Source organism: Eptatretus burgeri, chromosome 16, assembly GCF_056783735.1.
Source record: "Eptatretus burgeri isolate ZD-2024b chromosome 16, Ebu_testis_v1, whole genome shotgun sequence".
Taxonomy (NCBI): Eukaryota; Metazoa; Chordata; class Myxini; order Myxiniformes; family Myxinidae; genus Eptatretus; species Eptatretus burgeri.
In genome coordinates this window covers 52,254,470-52,275,789 of record NC_140976.1, presented here as the reverse complement: position 1 = coordinate 52,275,789, position 21,320 = coordinate 52,254,470, and the positions used below count along the sequence as shown (strand labels likewise).

The window sequence follows — 21,320 nt, the reverse complement described above, 5'->3', positions numbered from 1 at the left end:
TCATTCTCTGGACCGACGCTAGCTGCACGAAGTGCCACGAGGCAAGAGACAATGTGCCAGCTGTCAGGGAGGTATCGCCAGCAGAGCATCCCCGCCAAAACGTATTGGTGGTGCGGTCGGGCAATCGTGCAAGGTATTGAGAGATTGTTAGCCTCATCTCCTCTCCTCTTTTTCTCTTCATTAACTCCTCTTCATCGGGTTCTGTGTGTGTGTGTCCTGGCAGCTGTCCTCGCTAAAGTTAAGATTGTACAAGAATTATATCAGGATAACTCTGCTCTGTGTCTACTTTTGTAAGTTGCTTGTATATTGCCGCACCTTTCACATTTCTTCCTATTTCTGCTACAGACAACAATAAACAACATTCACTGTGCCACATATCTTTCCTCAGCTGCCTGTAATAAATATTTGAAATGTTCCCAGATCGTTTACGTCCTTTCTCTCATTGATCCAGCATGGTCCTTATCGTAAATTAGCTGAGACTGGGAGTCTGGTGGGAACCCGAGGTAGCTCCCCCCTCCCCGGTGGTCTTCTCACGTGACCCCCAGTCCGCAACAATATATGTATACACACACACACACACACACACACACACACACACACACACACACACACACACACACACACACACACACACACACACACACACACATACATACATACATACATACATACATACATACATACATACATACATACATACATACATACATATATATATATATATATATATATATATATATATATATATATATATATATATATATTCCCCTAACTTGATGAGCCAGCAAGGCACAAGTTGAGTCCCAGAACAGAAAATGCTGCATGACTTGTTGGCAACAAGCATCATCATCTGCCACACGAACACATTGTCTCTGCCCTGCTGATAACCAGTTTGGAGGTGAGGTTGCAGTCAGTCGGGATACATTGAACAAAAGGAGCAACACTGACCCTAAATGTAACATGACGCTGACTTCATGCACATAAATTATGCCAACACTGCATCACCACCAAACTAGAATGGCATCCCTGTGGCACTCAGGTCTCTAGGCCATATAGGTTGCTTTGTTGTGACACTTGCAAAGTGGTGTTTTTCCTGCGCCCGAGAAGGTTGGGGACCACTGTTGTACACAATCACATGGGGGCAGATTGAGGTCCCAATACATCAGTCAGATGATGTAAAGTGTCTTGAGTTATATAATTGCAATATACTGATAACCACCCAAACTGAAGTGGACTTCGAGATCTGTAATGAGAACACAACCCCGAAGTCTGGTCATCACTCGATTGTATCCCCGAAACTGAATAAGGAAGTTTAATGAACATTCTTTTTCGGCCTGATTTTGTATTTGTTTGTTTTACATCCTCTGCCCCGAAGCAGCTCAAATAGTCGCTTAATCACAACTCAAATTTGTTTTATTTTGATCACTTTACTGGATGGCAAAGCAGCTTAATTGCTTCCTGTGAAAGGGGCATTAACCCTGTTTGTTTTGAGCATTTCTTTCTCCCATAATTAAATCAACACAAGTTTTCTTTGCTCTGCTTGTAATGCAAAATTCCTTCCGTCATAATGTATATATATATATATATATATATATATATATATATATATATATATATATATATGTATATTGCATTGCTCCAGCAGCAAACCTTTATACATCTTATTGATGGAGCTTTTTCCCATTCAGCATTTTCCTTTTTTTATTTTTATTTTTTCAACTTTATTCAAAAGCTTCACTATGTTTTCCTCTCCACTTGTTCTTCTTCCTCGTTTTTGCTTTTTCACTTCATCTTGATCTAATTCACTTGATCTTCACTTAATCTCACTCGTGCATTCTTGTACTCATTTCTTCATTTCATTAAAATATTGAATCTACCACCACCCCTCCCAATCCCCCAAACTTATTTGGTACTTTTTAAAAGTACTTTTTTTGCCTTCCCATGCATATTTTTCTTTTTATTGCCTTTGCATTTTCATTCTCTGTTCTCTCCCTTCCCTGGTAGATTTGTCGTTGCCATTCACACCTGCGCTGCTTTGTCATCACCATTCAATCGTGCAAAATTTCTTGTCACGATTCAATCACACCGATTTGTCATGGCCTCTCCCCCCCCCCCCATACAGACTTGTTGGCATTCACTTCCACACAGCTTCACCATGACCATTTGCTCCCAAATAGATTTGTTGCTGTTGTCCTGCACTACTTTATCATCATCATCATCATCATCCTGTGCCACTTTTATGTCATCATACACCCATTTCTAGTCGTTGTCCTGTCCCACTTTATGGTTGTCATCAGCCTGCGTCGCTTTGGAGAAATCATTTTCCTGCGCCTCAATGTCGGCGCCATTCGCACCTCCACTGCTTTGTCACTGACACTCGACCATGCACCACTTTGTTACTGACATTCGACCCTGCGCCGCTTTGTCGCCGACATTGAAACATGCACTGATTTGTCACCGACATGTCACCGACATGTCACCATGGTGTTTTGTCACCGACATTCTACCACTTACTGCTTTGTCACCGACTTTTGCACCATGCCACATTTTCACCGATATTCGACTCCACGCCACTTTGTCACTCACATTTGACCCCATGCCGCTTTGTCGCCAACATTGGACTCCACGCCGCTTTGTCACTGATATTGGACTCCACGCCGCTTTGTCGCCTACATTGCACTCCACGCCGCTTTGTCACTGATATTGGACTCCACGCCGCTTTGTCGCCTACATTGCACTCCACGCCACTTTGTCACTGATATTGGACTCCATGGCGCTTTGTCACCTACGTTGGACTCCATGCCGCTTTGTCACCTACATTGGACTCCACGCCATTTTGTCACTGATATTGGACTCCATGCCGCTTTGTCACCAACATTGGACTCCACGCCATTTTGTCACCGATATTGGACTCCATGCCGCTTTGTCACCTACATTGCACTCCACGCCACTTTGTCACTGATATTGGACTCCACGCCGCTTTGTCACCTACATTGGACTCCACGCCGCTTTGTCACCTACATTGCACTCCACGCCACTTTGTCACTGATATTGGACTCCATGGCGCTTTGTCACCTACGTTGGACTCCATGCCGCTTTGTCACCTACATTGGACTCCACGCCATTTTGTCACTGATATTGGACTCCATGCCGCTTTGTCACCAACATTGGACTCCACGCCATTTTGTCACCGATATTGGACTCCATGCCGCTTTGTCACCTACATTGCACTCCACGCCACTTTGTCACTGATATTGGACTCCACGCCGCTTTGTCACCTACATTGGACTCCATGCCGCTTTGTCACCTACATTGCACTCCACGCCACTTTTTCACTGATATTGGACTCCATGCCGCTTTGTCACCTACATTGGACTCCATGCCACTTTGTCACCTACATTTGCACTCCACGCCACTTTGTTACTGATATTGGACTCCATGCCGCTTTGTCACTGATATTGGACTCCATGCCGCTTTGTCGCTTACATTGGACTCCATGCCACTTTGTCATTGATATTGGACTCCATGCCGCTTTGTCACCGACATTGGAATCCACAGCCGCTTTGTCACCTACATTGGACTCCACGCCGCTTTGTCGCCTACATTGCATTCCACGCCACTTTGTCACTGATATTGGACTCCATGGCGCTTTGTCACCTACGTTGGACTCCATGCCGCTTTGTCACCTACATTGGACTCCACGCCATTTTTTCACTGATATTGGACTCCATGCCGCTTTGTCACCAACATTGCACTCCACGCCACTTTGTCACTGATATTGGACTCCACGCCGCTTTGTCACCTACATTGAACTCCATGCCGCTTTGTCACCTACATTGCACTCCACGCCACTTTTTCACTGATATTGGACTCCATGCCGCTTTGTCACCTACATTGGACTCCATGCCACTTTGTCACCTACATTTGCACTCCACGCCACTTTGTTACTGATATTGGACTCAATGCTGCTTTGTCACCTACATTGGACTCCATGCCACTTTGTCACCGAAATTTGCACTCCACGACACTTTGTCACTGATATTGGACTCCATGCCGCTTTGTCACCTACATTTCACTCCATGCCGCTTTGTCACTAATATTGGACTCCATGCCGCTTTGTCGCTTACATTGGACTCCATGCCACTTTGTCACTGATATTGGACTCCATGCCACTTTGTCGCCGACATTGGAATCCATGCCGCTTTGTCGCCGACTTTGGACTACACGCTGCGTTGTCACCGACATTGGGTACCATGACGCTTTGTCACCAACAATCGATAATTGGGATTTCCCATGACGAAGGTGAGTCTATGGGCCGATCACTTTCCCATCTCAGACATGTCGGTGATAACTCGATCTCCCACCGCCTCCTTTCTGGTCTTGCACACTCTGCTCTTTCCTCGCTTTGTCCCCCAAAAAGTTATGCAATGCACACATGGTACACGAGCAATCCCCTTCTGGTGAAACTCTTGAAATCCAGAATTGCTGCTCACCTCCACTCATTTATTCCTCTCCCCCCTCCCCCCCCCCCCCGTGAAACGAATATCTACATCCTCTTCAATCTCATTCTTCTCTCCATGTCTTCAAGACAGCTGTTCACTACCTCCTCAGTTTATGCCCAATCCAAAACCATCATATTTTCTCCCCCTACACAGCCCACCCCGACCCGCAAGTCCACCTCCTTCCAAATTTCCCATTTTTCTTTCTTGAATTTTTGCTTCTGTCACATTTTTGTCCACCGATGATGCATCCTTCCCTACCCCTCATTCCTCATCGCACCCATTATTTGTCCAAGTCTCCCTCTATTTCGTCCTTCAACCCTGCTGTTGGTGTTTCCTTCCTCTCTCTACTGTTTATTACCTCCGCCACCGAAGGTGAAGGAGGTTATGTTTTCACCCCCTTTCTGTTTGTCTGTTTGTTTGTTTGTTTGTTTGTCTATGTACAGGATATATCAAAAAGTTGTGGACAAATTCGGATGAAACTTGGTGGACAGGTTGGGTGTATGACTATTTGATTTGATTTTGGTGAAGATCCCAATCTGGATCTGCATACGAGTGTTACTTAACTTACAAAGTGATTCTTCACCATTGAGAGATAGGGCCAAAAATGATATATTGCATGATATTTACCTTCGCATTCTGCAAAAGGTTATGTTTTGGTTGGCGTGTATTTATTTATTTATTTATTTATTTATTTGTAATCTTGTGATTCGTATAACTTCGTATAAATTCGTATAAAAAGTATTAAACCGAATTGCATGAAATTTGGTGGGATGATTGGTTATTAGCCAGGAAGCATTCGATTAGATTTTGGGATCGTTCGGGTCAAAGGTCAAGGTCACGAAAAGTTCAAAATCGTCTTTTTACGATAACACGGTCAATTTTTATTCAATTTGCATGCAACTAACGCTAAAATGTTCAGAATTCAACGCCTCATCTTGTGATATGCAATATGACACAATGACGCCCATACTCTTGTTACCGGTTCGGGGTCAACGGTCAGGGGGGTCACGACCTTGAAAAATATGCGGTTTTTGCCATAACGCGGTCAATTCTTGTCTGCTTTACATGAACCCAGCACCAAAATGTTCAGAATTTAATGCCCAATCTTGTGAAAGAATGACGTCATAACACATGTCACCGGTTGGGGTAAAATGTCGGGGGGGGGGTCACGCCCTTGAAAAATATGCGGTTTTCGGCATAACTCAGTCAATTCTTATTCGATTTGCATGAAACCAGCATCAAACGAGATTACCTTCTCTTGTTGAAACGTTGTATTCACCGAACTTGCGAGTGAAGACTCGCCAAAACGACCCGAGTTGATTGTTGTTTCGTCCGTAGCCCCCGAAAGTCGGGGGGGGGTCATTTCATTATAGATATGTGGTTTGTGTCATAAGACCATTCATATGAAACCAGTTCCCCACACTCATACCAAAAACAAAAAAGTAGTGGCGGCGAAGGTATGCGCTCTATGAGTGCCCGTTCTAGTTCAAAAATGTATTGGACCTGATATGGACCAGGCATTATGTGGTGGAGGTATGTGCTCTATCGAGTGCACTTCTAGTTAATAATGTAACAATAAAATTTTCACTTCCTGTCATCCTCCACTATTGCTGTTTAATTGCAACCTCCCCTCCCCCCACCCCATCATTATTTTTTTTATTCCCACTGACCCACCTCCATTTGTCTTCTTCCATAATCCCTAATTCCTGATTTCTTTCTTGTCTTTTTACTCATCTTTTACTTATTCTCCTTCGTTTGACTCTCTTTTCTGTTGTGAACCCTTCCATTCTCCCGTTAACTTAAACGATGTTCACTTATCTCTAAAATGTATGTAATTATCTCCCACGTATGCGTGTCTGTAACCACAGCTGTTGCAGGAGTACAGTGTATCCTACCCTTGAAAGGGCCACTCTTTCCACAAAAAACAATGACTGGTGTAAAAAAAAAGGAATTTATTTTGAAAGACAGGTGGCCCTTGTGATGAATTGGCCTGTCCACTCGCCTCGATGGCACTCTCTCTGGCGAGTTCCATCATAAGGGAACCCACAGTGTGCAGATTGATGTCGGAGCACCAAGCCGCTCCCCTGCTACTTCATCCTCCGCATGAACGCTCTGGGAATTTATTGTTTCCGCCGCATAGGGATTTTTTTTTTTCACCATCACAGACCACTCCTAAGAATTTCCAGTAAATAATATGCTTCTTCATGGTACCAGATGCAGTTGAGATTAACCTACTCTTTTCATGTCTATTTTTATCAACATGACTGGAGATGACTGGTTCATGGTTCATCTCTATGAACATGCTGCTGTTTTAGTGAACAAGGATTAATGTGAAAAGGTAGTGGAAAAGTTTGGGTTTGGAGGGAGTTGAGTTTGATATAAAGGTTAAGGCTTTGAAAGCATCATCAGGTTTATAAAGTCATTCCATGTCTAAATTTATAAAAAAAAACGAACAAACAAGACGATCTCAGCTTGTTGAAGTACAAAAGATCTCATTGAAGTACAGTACTGTTGAACACCACTATTCATGGGGGATTCATTCCTCAAAAAATGCTGCGAATGTCAAAGTCCACGAATGTCGGGGCATTGGTAATTTTATTATTTTATTAATTTTTTTTTTTTTGAAACGGGGTCTTTGTTTCGTGGAAGAGTGATTACACAGAACAATTCAGGACATAACATAACAAAGGGAACATCAGGAGAAAAGGAAGGCAGAGGGAGAAAGTAGGCAGAAAGAAAGACAAGACAAACAAGGGATGTAGGTAACGATGAGGGGTAAAGGAAAATGCAAAAGGTGGACAATATGGATACACAAACAAAATTGTGTTTGACCAGTTTCCGATTTTGTCAAGGCCTGAGAAGAGGCAAAAGGCTACTGCCTGTCTGTCAGAAGGATGAGAGATGTCATGGCAGAGAGTAGTCATCAGCAAAGCAACAAAGAGGATTTTCCAGAGTCGGTGAGATCATTGATGAAGATTAATAATAATATGGGGCCTAGAACACTGCCTTGGGGTACTCCAGCCTTGAGGAAGTGGGGATAAAAGGATTCTGTTGAGAGCCCCACATTGACTACTGGAGGGGAGGAAGTCAGTAATCCAAGAGTGGAGTTAACCTCGGATTCCATAGACAGACAGTTTGGAGAGCAGGGCAGGACGCCAGACTGTATCAAAAGCTCGAGATATGTCCAGTGAGACGGCCCTGATCTCATGTCTGATATTGAAGGCCTCCATCCATTGTTGGTGGAGTCGAAACGGCATGTCCAAGGTTGAGTGACCAGGTCTGAATCCAAATTTGATGAATTGAGATGAGGCTGTTGAAGAAATGGAATGATTTTATGTCAACTGTGATGATGGATTCCATGACCTTGCTGATGAATGGAAGTAAGCTAATTTGGCTGTAATTAAGGGGATCCTTTTTTGCACTTTTTTATATAATGCTGTGATGTTGGCTGATTTCCAATTTCCCAGGTGGATATAGGAGACCAGTCCTGAAGTGTAAAAAAAAAAGTAAATATGTTAAGCGTAAAATACCGAGGCAGGCCACACTTTATGATCATGGGGTCCATGAATGACGAATCCGTGAATAGTGGTGTCCGGCAGAACATGATTGTGATGGAGTGTGCTTGTCTTGGTTTGCATTATCGTTTCACATGGTGGGTGAGATTGACTAAACCTTTCATCATTACACAATATGCTACTGTATAAATTGTGGAATATAATTTATTATTTCTACATCGTATGTGAGTCTGACCTATGGTGTAATGATAGTGCGGATATTTTTCAGCTGTCTTGGCTAGTTTTGGATTTCAAACCCAAATATAAACTGTGGTATTGGTGCCCACAGTTCCCCCCCTCCCCTCACCCCTCACCATTTTTCTTCTGTTTCTTTCTGTTGCATCCTGATCCATTCATTGTCGCAGCTCTTCCATGAGCCTTGACTGTGCATCCAAAAAATGATAATAATAATAATAATAATCACAGGCAATAATCACAATATTAATAATAACAATCAGTGTTAAGCCTGGTGTTCCATCTACAGGGAATAGTTGGTGGATCTTAAAGATCCAATGGTGTCTTGATGAAGAATAGGAGAGCTATCACGAGCATCTTGAACAAATGTTACTTTAGCATGACATTCTCGAAAATTCTCTCTGTTGTCCACTGTAATGCAAAGCTGATGTATCACAACCGGTACCCTGATGTCATGTCCACATTTGATAATATCGATCTTACAAAAAGGTGAAGGCGATCGTTTTGTTATATTTATCACTATGAGCACCTTAACAGTCCATAAAGTAGATATAAACCGAAGAAGGTATTTATCAGGTGTTGAGATATTTTGGACAATTCACATGTGGCTTGAGTGTAGAAAATCCTGATTTAATATCCTGTAATCACCTTTAAAAATTAATTAATGTGTTATGTCTCCGCACTGTTTAAATGTACGTGGCCTTTAACCCCTGCCCTCCCACAAACTTTCCATTCATAAAGAAGTAACTGTGATGTTCCATTTAAAGTTGGTGTTCTATTCACCACCATTGTCTCTCACCAGCACTTAACATTTCCCTCTTGGCCTCTCGCCACCACCTTCCCTCCCGATCACACCAGGCAAACAAATTGCGTACCAAGACTCTACGAAACACCTTGAACCCCGTGTGGAATGAGACGCTGACATATTATGGCATCACAGATGAAGACATGCAAAGGAAAACCCTCCGGTGAGTGGACATGGTTGTTTTCTTTGCTGTTGTCGACAGGTTTGTAATTTTTTTGTCGCTCACCTCCAACTTCGTTCCGGGGAGCTTATGGGATGGTGCGTCATCCGTCTGCCCATCAGTCCGTCCGACCATCCACAAATACTTGCAAATTCTCTGATTTTAACAAACGTTCACCCGATATTCGGCCTTGTGAATCGCTGTGCATTTTCTCCTCGTACATTCATACCATCATCTTTGCCGCCATGTGGTTGAACCACGCTTGTGCAATATTTATGCCGAAGTCACGCAGTCCGGTCAAATTGAACCACGTCCCACTGTCTGCATGCCTCTTCATGCATCACCTGCGGCTTGTGTTTCACGGAATGTCCGACCACATTGCAATTGCGTTCCTGCACTTCACACACCAAATGGTTGTGCTGCACTCAAAATGAAAAGCTTTGCTTGTGCAGTTTGGACATTTGTTATAACTGCGTGACTATCCGCCATGTGAATCACAATGAGAAATGGAGTGATTTCATTATTTCCTCAAGGTCGTGAGCACTTGGTGGCCCAGTGTTTCCTGCAGATGTGATTCCACAATTTGTTGTTTTCCTGTTTAAGACATAGATGAGTTAAATCATTGTTAATGTCATATACATGTATTCCAAAACCCAAACCATTGTTACAGGTATCGTTCGTTGAAGCGTGATGTGTGATGTGTTGTAACATTGTATGCTCAAACTTGTCCCCGTGAAGCCATCAGCCAAATGCACGTTAATCACAGCATTGTCTCATGAGGTTGCGCTGATTTAGTGTTCTGAAAGTAATTGGGACTGGCCGTGGAGGATTCTCTCTGTTACGCACGGACGCACCATTACAAGTCTCGTGATGCCATCGATGTTACTTGGAAATGTCACATTCCTCAGCAAGTCTTTCTCCCGAAGGACACATTAGGATGCATCTTTACCTTGAGCGTATGGGGAGACACTGAGGTTGTGAGGAGAGAGTTAAGTGCTCAAGATTGGAACAAACTAACAGGAGGGCAATCAACATCAGAGAAATGGGCAACCTTCAAGGAGCAAACGTGCAGTGTACAAAGTAAGTTTATTCCAATGAGGTGTAATTCTAGAGACAGAATGAGACCAGAGTAGTTGAGCAGGGAGGTAAGGAGTACTATTAAGCGTAAGCAGAAGGCATTTACTTTGGTTCAAAATAATGCGACTGGAGTCAGACTCATCACTTTTGGAGTAAACAGAGGCTAATTAAGAAAATAACTCAGCAAGCCAAAAGAGAAAGAGAACGAGAAGGATATGGCCAAGAATATTGAATATAATTACAAGGCATACACAAGAGGCTGTTCTTCATTTGTAAGCAGCACAAGGCTGCAGGGTAGCATCATTGGCTGAGGGTGTGGCTGTGCCGCTGATGCAATGGCCCCTGCTGATTAGGGCAAGAATTTAGAATTTGTTCATCATACCGGCAATAGCTCGCCAACTCTTCACGAAGGACACCATGGGATCTTTAACGTCCACCAACAAATCCTAGCACACAGGACGCCCGTTTGACATCCATCCAAGGGACAGCACACACATTGATTAACCACCCTGCCTGTGAAACACCGGGATGATGGATACACAAACTGTAGCTGGATTGGGATTCAATCCCAGGCTATACACCTTAGAATTGAGTGTATGTCCCTTTAGGCCATGCTGTCAGCCCTGCATGAGAGGTAAAGAGCAGTTTAGAAACAAGTGTGGGCCCATTAAGGAATAGCACAGGGAGATTGGTTAGTGATGAAAGTGAGATGGAAGTCCTGCATTGAAGAGTTGTTTTGTGTCAATATTTACATAAGAACAGTCAGTGGATTTACAAATAGCTGAACAAATCTACCTGGAGAGTGATGGAGAGATTTTAGAGTAGTTCCAGGAAGGTGTGTAGGAAGTTAAGAAGCAGTTTGGAAAGTTAAGACCAGATAAACCTCCAGGTCCAGATATTATGTCTCCAGGAGAGGGTGAGGTATGTGGTAGAGCAGATAAGTGTGATATTAACTGAAATCTTTAACAACTCATTAGGGTTGAGATAGATACCAGAGGAATTGAGAGCAGCAAATGTAACAGTATTTTAAGAGAGGAATTAGAGAACTATAAACCTGTTAGTTTAACTGAAGTTGTGGAGAAATTATTGGAGACCATAATTTGGGATTGGATAAGGAACCATTTAAATAAATACCCACTAATTAAAGGCACTCAGCATGGATTTACGAAAGCAAGATCATGTTTAACAAACTTATTGGAGTTTTATGAAGCAGTTTGTGATTGGGTGGATGAGGGAATTACAGAGGATATAGTATCTTTAGACTTTTAGAAGGCATTTGATAAGGTACAACATGAAAGGGCGACAGCTGAGGTGAGGGCTTCTGGAGCGGCTGGTAGAATAGCTAACTGGTTGGAAAACTGGATGACAGCGAGCTCGGAAGATGTAAGGAGTGGGGTACTTCATGGATCAGTACTGGGGTCATTATTAGCCCCCAATGGACTTAGTCCGTAATGGACTTACTGCTTGTGTGCGTGTATGGCCCAATTTCATATATCTGTAACGAAAACATGTGGAGTGTGCCGTGCACTCCCCCAATCTCCATTGGACATAGTCTACAATGGAGATTGGGGAGTGCTTGTCACACTCCACATGTTTTTGATTTACCAGCCGATCACATTATGTGCTTTCTGGTTGAATGGTTTGCATTAGCGAGAACAGTCATCTGGGTGGCAGACGGATGGTTGCTCTGTGCGGATTATGCAGTTTTACCATGCTGGACATAATCCGTGGTGATGCTCACCATAACAGTCAGGAGGTGTGTCTGATTGTGTGTCTGTGTGTGTGTGTGTGTGTGTGTATGTGTACGTGTGTGTGCGTGTGCGCGTGTGTGTACGTGTGTGTACATGTGTGTACATGTCTGTACACTATGGTGTACCACTTTTGCAAAAGTAGTTGCTGGAATAAAGCATTATGTGCCTATCGATTCCACAAGTGAAGTTAGGTGATCGACCAAAGTTTGAAAAAATTTCCGCCTTTTTTGACCGTGGGCCGGCATTTTGAAATTTCAGGAAAAATCCATATTTTTGGAAATAATATTGATTTTTGATTATTTTAAAAAATATGTTTCTCTGTGTTTAGATGGCCGAATGCACTTCAGTAGGCACCATTATGATAGTTAGTTCCCATAAATATTACTCACAAACTTGTCCCGACATTTTGAGAAGGGGTTGCCATTTTGGAAATTCAGTGAAAATTGTATATTTTGTGTATATCTAATGAGTTTTTTTATTTATTATTCTTTGTGTACTTGCAGATAAACCTTGACTGACCAATGGTCAGGGCTCCTGTGGCTATGTGGGACAAGTTCGCTAGTTACAGGAAATTTTGCGAAAGTGCTAATTCTTTGCGTGTCGTAAATGATCTAGCTGAAAGAGGAATTAAGCTAGTGTCTGACTTTATTCATATGTGCGATGAAGAGAAACAACGTCAAGCATTGCTACAGTGCGTGGAAGAGCACAGGAAGCTTTACCCAGACTATACAAAACAAACGCAATGTTCTCTATAAGATATCTGTGTGGTTGCTTGTTTGCGAGATTGTTATGTTGTCATATATGAAAACCATGTCACTTAAAACAAATTTGGTTGTTCTCATAATTAATGGATCACGCTCTCATTTGTCATTAATAATGTCTTTATGAAAACGCTACTACTGATATTCTGTAAATGCCTAACAATGTGCCATGCAATAATTGTCAAAATATGGGATTTTCAGTGAAATTCCAAAATGGCAACCCCTTCTCAAAATGTTGGGACAAGTTGTGAATAATATTTACGGGTACTTACTATCATACTGGTGCCGACTGAAGTGCATTCGGCCATCTAAACACAGAGAAATATATATTTTAAAATATTCAAAAATCAATTTTTCCAAAAATATGGATTTTTCCTGAAATTTCAAAATGGCGGTCAAGAATGGCGGGAAAATTTTCAAACTTTGGTCGATCACCTAACTTCACTGGTGGAATCGATAGGCACATAGTACTTCATTCCAGCAACTACTTTTGCAAAAGTGGTACACCCTCGTGTACACTGTATAAGAACAGGACATACAGTGTCAGCACACTGATCGATGTCACTCTCCTCAGCTGGAACCCATGTATCATCACTGTTTCGGGGCCTACTCCAGTACAGATCCTCATGGGCGGCCCCAGCAGTGCAGCACACGCACCACCAAGCCACATCAGCCCACATGCTCACCACCAGACATCATTGACCAGATATAGATCCCCATAGACCTGCCTTTACATGTGAGTGGAATAATTGCACTCACCTCTGCCTCCAAATTCACAATGAGGAATCCCTACATTGAATGAACAGCCAGTTTCAGAGTCTTGGCAGATGGTATGCACCACCGTTAACATATAGGCATCGAGGAATACCGGTGCAGAAGCAACTTGTGCAGGGTCTGTCTACAATTGATGGTTGTGGCTTGCCAGAGAGGGTTAAGATATGGTGCTACCATTTTGGGTTGTTGCCTCATGTCTTATGGCCTCTCCAAATATATGAGATTGCTCTCACAAGAGTGGAGAAAATGGAGAAGATAGTAAATTCATACATGTGGACATGGTTGGGTTTGCCAAAAATGTTAGCTAGTTTGGTGTTATACAGCAGAAGTTCAAAGATATAGCTGCCATTTAAGTCACTCGCTGAAGAATACAAGATTGGGAAAGCCAGATTCCAAATGATGCTTCGAGATTCAAAAGACCCAGTGATCAGTGAACTGGGGCCAAATATAAGAACGGGAACTTCGTGGGATGTTCAGAGGATGGCTGACTATGCGGAGAGTAGGTTGCAAATGAAGGAAATCATCGGGGCAGTGCATAAAGATAGGAAACGATTTGGTTGGAAAGAACAGAAACGGTGGGTACAAGGGAGTGCAGGTGGGGGACAAGAGATGGTGATCGAAGAGATTAAACATATGGAAGAGGAGAAAAGAACAGTTCAAGCTACAAGTCAACCTCAGCAAGGAGCATGGACAGCATGGGAGATGGTTGTGCAGAAGAAGGTTAGCTGGGCATCGCTGTGGAAGATGGAGCCACAGTGACTAATTTTTGTACTGAAATCAATGTGTGACCAAATGCCAACTGCGGTGAATCTGGCAAAATGGAGATTGGCTGAGTCAGTAGAATGTGCCAAGTGTGGTAGAAGAGAGACATTAGAGCATTCACTGTCTGGTTGCCCGAAATCTCGAGCCAGGTACAGTATCCTTGGCAATATAACCAGGTTTTGCAAGTGATTGTCGAGGTTACTAAAAGGCCTTGTCATGAGACAAACAAATCAGACATAAAAGAGAAGACCATTATCACGTTCATAAAGGAAGGTGAGAAGGTAAAGGCCCAGTCACACCTTGACGTTTTAGCCAGCGATGGCAATGTATTAAAATTTATGTAAAACGCTGGCTTACGTTGAACTTTTGATGTTTTTTTTAAAGATTCGGACGTATTCATAGCGACTTGGTCTTATGTATAACGCATTAGTAACGGACACAGAACGTTTCGTTGTGTTATAGATAACTTATACCAATGAATGCTGAACCTGTTGTCGGCCTACACAACCTATGCCCAACCATAGTCTAACTTAGGCATAGCGCGCTGCACGCATCGCCGACGATGTCGTGACGTAGCCTATTAAAAGGCTGACGCACAACGATTCGAATCATAACTGCCGTAGAAATGGAAGGGTTAACATCGCAGTCACACCTTGGCTATCTTGCCAGCGTATGCCGACCTAAGAAAAATGTGTCTAAAACGTTGGGGCACGTCAAATACGGTATGAGTAAGTTTGGTATACGTGATTAGAACGCTAAAGTACACTAGCATACGTCGTAGTAAGTAGAGTACGTCAATAAATTTTAAACATGTTCAAAATTTTACGACGTACTTGGCGTATGACACACGTTCCGCATGCGATGGGGATAAGTTGTACACACGATATGTGGACGCTTACACACGTCCACAAAGGCTACTTGTAAGCTACTCATAAGTCGAAACACGTCGCGGTAATGTCTTTTTTACGCGAAACTTATTTCTAACTTGTGTTTGACGTGCTTTGAACCAATTCTTTACGTAGTCCCAACACACATTGACGTATGTAGACGTATCCCAATGACGTCTTCCGGTCGACAAAAAAAAATAAATGAACGTGTTTCTAACTTACAACTGCCATATAAAGACGTGTTCCCAGCGATTTTGGGAATTGGTATATAAAAATGGTGTTCATAAAAGGGGAACCCAACAGTGTTTTCGAGTCCTTTTTGAGTCGATGTCCATGTCAGCAGTAACAGTATCAGTATCAGTATTAGTATTAGTATTAGTAGTAGTTTGTTCATGTTGGCAGTAGTAGGTGAGTGTGAGGGGGAGGGTGTGGGTTATGATGGATCCTCCTTGCGTCCGCGTGTCCACGGGTAGGAGACATCTTTGCACCATTGTTCGAAGTTCTTCGCGGCTAATTTTTTATGGGGCTTTTTCAACAATGAGCTATGGCTTGTTTTTATGATTTAGGTCTATTCATAATGGGTTGGACAAATGCACAATGAACTAATAATGTGCATAGAGCGTTTCGATAACTTATAGATACGGTATACCAACGAATAATTATCGTGTAGCCGGTGTTCACAAACTATGCCCAACGACAGCCTAACTTATCCATATCGTGCGGCAGTTTATCTTTGCCGGTGACGTAGGGTTTGCTATTCATAGGCTGCCACTCAAAGATTTAAATAGCTGCATCTCCACTATTGAAAGTAGACGCTTGTGCTCAACAATTGGATTTTTTTTTACACTCAACAACTTTTAAACGGTACCACTCAGCTATTTTCATTGTTTACAATGAACGATTTAAATTGCTGTCACTCGCCTTTGTTTTTTGACGCTGGCGCTCGGAAATTTTAATCGTTTCTATTGAACGTGCTAAATCGCTCAAACTCCACTCTTGAAAGTAGACGCTTGCGCTCAATAATTGGATTTTTTTGACACTCAACGACTTTTAAACGGTACCACTCAACTATTTTCATTGTTTACAATGAACGATTTAAATTGCTGTCACTCGACTTGGTTTTTTGACGCTGGGGTTTGGAAATTTGAAGCGTTTCTTCTGAACGTGTTAAAACGCTCAAACTCGACTATTTTAAATAGACGCTGCCGATGGACAATTGGAATCATAGCCAAGCTAGACATCGAAGTGTGAACATCCTCGTCATGCCGAAGAAAAGTTTGAAGAATGCTGCAAATAAGTGTCCTGGCCGTGGCCGTGGATGCTGACGCAAGGACGATCCATTATACCGATGTCTTTCAGCCTATGAGTAACTTCAAAGTAACGTCTGTCGATGTGTGGCAACGATAGCGTAACGTGCCAACAACACGTTAATCATAGGTTAGAAATAAGTTTCGTTTCGGGTACGCTAAACATTACCTCGGCGTGTCTCAACTTATGATTAACTTACAAGTGGCATGTGTTGACGTCTGTCAACGATCGCAGACCGTGCATACAACTTGTGGCCAGCGTAGCGGAACGTGTGAGTCATATGCCGGCATACGTCGTGAAATTTCAAGCATGCAAAAATTTGAGAAAACCGAAAAGTACAACGTTTAAAGCCAACGTACAACGACGTATGGCAGTGTTTTTCAGCGTGCTCTCAATGTTATCAAAACTTACCCATAACGTATTCAACGTGTGCCAGCGTTTTAGAAAAAAAATTCCAAAATCGGCATACGTTGGCTAAAACGTCAAGGTGTGACTGGGCCTTTAGGTTAAGCAACATCAAGGGGGCAGAATGTATTTTGAAGCTAGGTGTGGGCTGGCAGGGAGATGCAGATTTGGACAGTGCTGAGGTTCCCATCTCATATTGCTGTCATCCAACAAAGACCGGATTTAATTATTTGGTCTGATGTGGAAAAAGGGTTGTCACCGTTGAGCTGACAGTACCATGGGAAGGAAATATGGAATGGGCATCTAAAAGAAAGTTGTGAAGGTATGAAGAGGAAAGAGAAGTGTGTGATGACCGTGGGTGGATGTGTGATGTGCTACCAGTGGAAGTGGGTTGTCGGGGTTTTGTGGCAAGTACCTCAACATGATTGGAGCGTCATCTTAGCAAGACAGGAATACTGTGAGGAAATTACAGGAGGCAGCAGAGATAGCCTCATTGTGGATTTGGAGGCAGAGGCGAGTGCAATGATTCCATTCACCTGTAAAGGCAGGTCTTTGGGGATCTATATCTGGTCAATGATGTCTGGTGGTGAGCATATGGGCTGATGTCGCTTGGTGGTGCATATGCTGCACTGCTGGGGCCGCCCATGAGGAGCTGTACTGGAGTAGGCCCCGAAACAGTGATGATACATTGGTTCCAGCTGAGGAGAGCAATATCGAGCAGTGTCCTGACACTGCATGTCCTGATATATATATATATATATATATATATATATATATATATATATATATATATATATATATATATATATATATATATATATATATATATATATATATATATATATACACACACATAGTTATATACATATATATACATATATATATATATATATATATATATATATATATATATATATATATATATATATATATATATATATATATATATATATATATATATATATATATATATATATATATATATATATATATATATATATATATATATATATATATATATATATATATATATATATATATATATATATATATATATATATATATATATATATATATATATATATATATATATATATATATATATATATATATATATATATATATATATATATATATATATATATATATATATATATATATATATATATATATATATATATATATATATATATATATATATATATATATATATATATATATATATATATATATATATATATATATATATATATATATATATATACAGTATATATATATATATATATATATATATATATATATATATATATATATATATATATATATATATATATATATGTATATATATGTATATATATATATCTATATTGTTGTGGTTGAGGAAATTCGCAAACCACCATTCAGGTCCTGTAGGTGAGATATCTCTGTAAGTACATGTGTAGTTAGCCCCAAACCCGTTGTTTTGAGGGAATAAATGTGATTCGGGCTGCGACCCTTTAAGATAGCCGTTTTTCTGTTCTATCTTTATTTTGAACCAACCACATCTCAACCGCCATCACACAACAACCACCAACCGCAACGCCGCTTCACAACAACAACAACGCCAATAGCCACGACCTTTACCTTCACAGCTCGCTCCCACAAACATCGCATCACCGCCATTCCAAGCGTCACCGTGGTCAGGGACCACCACTTTAGACCCTCCACCACCTTCGCCTCTCCTTCTGCGGCCATTCCCGCACCGCTTGTGGGCACCGAGCGTCAGGCTGTCCTGGCCTCGTCCGGGACGCGTGCCGAGCCGCGGGTGCAAAAGGCGGCCTTTCCGAGGAGAAGTCGGATCAGGAATGATACACGCCCACTTCTGATCCGTCCTATCAGCAAGCGCGGGGCGATTTGTCCCCGCCTCCAGGCGCATCGGAGTAGAATCGATATATGCAAATTCGAGGATCAGGGGAGGTTCACGCCCACTATTCCTCCATCCAATAGGCGAGCGTGGCTCCGCCCCCGAGCTCATCCTGATCCGGAAATTTGCATGTGGAAATTTGCATGAAATTTTCCTGCCGTACTATAAAGCACCAAGCGCGGGGCGAATTCAGTCAGTTTTTTGGGCTCTGGCGAAGTGGAGAAGTGTGGCAGCAGCAGAGTGTGGCAGCAACAGTCAAGACGGGTCTAGAGGAGAGTCAGTCTGACGGGGTTCGGAGTCTGTCGGCGAGCTGCAGAGAGGGGAAGCTGGAAGCGCGGTCGAGGTCGCAGTGGAGTCGCTCGTCGCGGGACCCAAGCAAGCCAGCTATCCTCTTTCCCCAGAGCATCAACAATTCCCCCCCTTTTCCCCCCCGCGCTGAGATAGTGCGGAAAGGGGGCCCCGTTCCCACCCCATTCCAAGCAGTGCCAACGAAACCCGCGGAGGAGAGCGCACCCTGTACGAGGCCAGGACAGCCTGACGCTCGGCGCCCACACGCGGTGCGGGAATGGCCGCAGAAGGAGAGGCGAAGGTGGTGGAGGGTCTAAAGTGGCGGTCCCTGGCCACGGTGACGCTTGGAATGGCGGTGATGCGATGGTTGCGGGATGGTGTTGTGAAGGTAAAGGTCGTGGCTTTTGGCGTTGTTGTTGTTGTGAAGCGGCGTTGCCGTTGGTGGTTGTTGTGTGATGGCGGTTGAGACGTGGTTGGTTCAAAATAAAGACAGAACAGAAAAATGGCTATCTTAAAGGGTCGCAGCCCGAATGAATCACATTTATTCCCTCTAAACAACGGGTTTGGGGCTAACTACACATGTACTTACAGAGATATCTCACCTACAGGACCTGAATGGTGGTTTGCGAATTTCCTCAACCACAACACTAACCCCTCCCCTTTTTACAGACTCGTCCCGAGTCGTCAAATTTTCGTGTGCCATCATGTGTAGTTCTCCCCGAGTACGTTTTACCTACGGATCCCTGAGTGCGACATTCATGGAATTCATGTCCCCAAAATAAATAACCTGAGGGCTGAGTAACTACCTAAACAAATCCACTCACACGGACGACTTAAATAAAATTGCCGGCGCTAAGACAGACATGCCGGGGGCGCACTCATATGTACAGTACATCTTAACCTTAACTTACCAATTTTACACTAAACCATGGCCCAGGATCCCAAGCCAAGCCATTGGATCCCAAGCCGCAACCCTAACTACTACGCCAACACCAGGATATATATATATATATATATATATATATATATATATATATATATATATATATATATATACATATACATACATACATACATACATACATACATACATACATACATACATACATATGAGGCGCCGCGATTAGTGATGCAAGGGCCACATCGGCCATTTTGGAATTAATGCCACATCGCACTATTTTAACCCTTCCCCTATCATCCGAGCCTATCATCATCATATCATTAAAAAATGTCGCTTACATCACTCCTCCTCGCCGGGCCTCATATGTGTGTGTTTGTGTGTATGTATATATATATATATATATATATATATATATATATATATATATATATATATATATATATATATATATATATATATATATATATATATATATATATATATATATATATTCTCTATGTCTGAACCCAATTGAGCATTTATGGGATATTCTACAATGATGCCTGAGACAGTGTTTTCCACCTCCAGCAAAAAGATGCGAGTTGATTGACTTTCTCATGGAAGAATGGTGCCACATCCCTCCTGTCGAATTACAGTCACTGGTGGACTCAATCCCATGATGTATATAGGCTGTACTGGCCACATGTGGTGGTCCAACGTCCTATTAAGTGACTTCACATTGATATTTCCAATTTTTTTGTCCACTACCTGTATATCTTAATAATTTGCACCCATACCAAATACAATGCAAATGAGCTTTCTCTAATACAGTTTTTGAGTCATGCATCAGTCGTTCTTCCATTGTCCATGAGGAAAGAGGCTAAAGAGGATTTATACCTGAAATCCTGTTTGAATTTACAGAAGAACACTGTATTTGTCTCTTTTTTAAACATAATTTCAATGATGGACACAGCTTGCTGTTAATTATTTTCTGAGTTCCAGTTTTGCCTTTTTGTTTTTTTGCAGTGCCCTCACCCAACTCTCCCCTGTCACTTTATCAGGTAGTCAAATTTCCTCAACTTGAAAATACTTAATTCTCTTAGACCAGGTAATGGGATCGTATATACTGTATATATATATATATATATATATATATATATATATATATATATATATATATATATATATATATATATACATATAACATTTACTCAGCCCCTTTCATCTCCTAAATTCCTTCCTTGCAAAAATTAATAATTTTTGTGTTGGTCGAAGATGATTGACCCCACGATTGGCTTGCCTCCTACT

At 42.0% G+C, this 21,320-nt stretch overlaps 1 protein-coding gene across 2 annotated transcripts in view; it reads left to right on the top strand.

Annotated features, from left to right (window-relative positions):
* The window catches only part of LOC147011068 (double C2-like domain-containing protein alpha), a 431,659-nt gene that overhangs the window by 351,147 nt on the left and 59,192 nt on the right, over positions 1-21,320 (top strand). For both annotated transcript variants that reach the window (XM_085859768.1, XM_085859769.1), the window contains one exon: positions 9,110-9,219. In XM_085859768.1, coding sequence (XP_085715894.1) covers positions 9,110-9,219 — 110 coding nt within the window. The remainder of the gene's footprint in view (positions 1-9,109; positions 9,220-21,320) is intronic.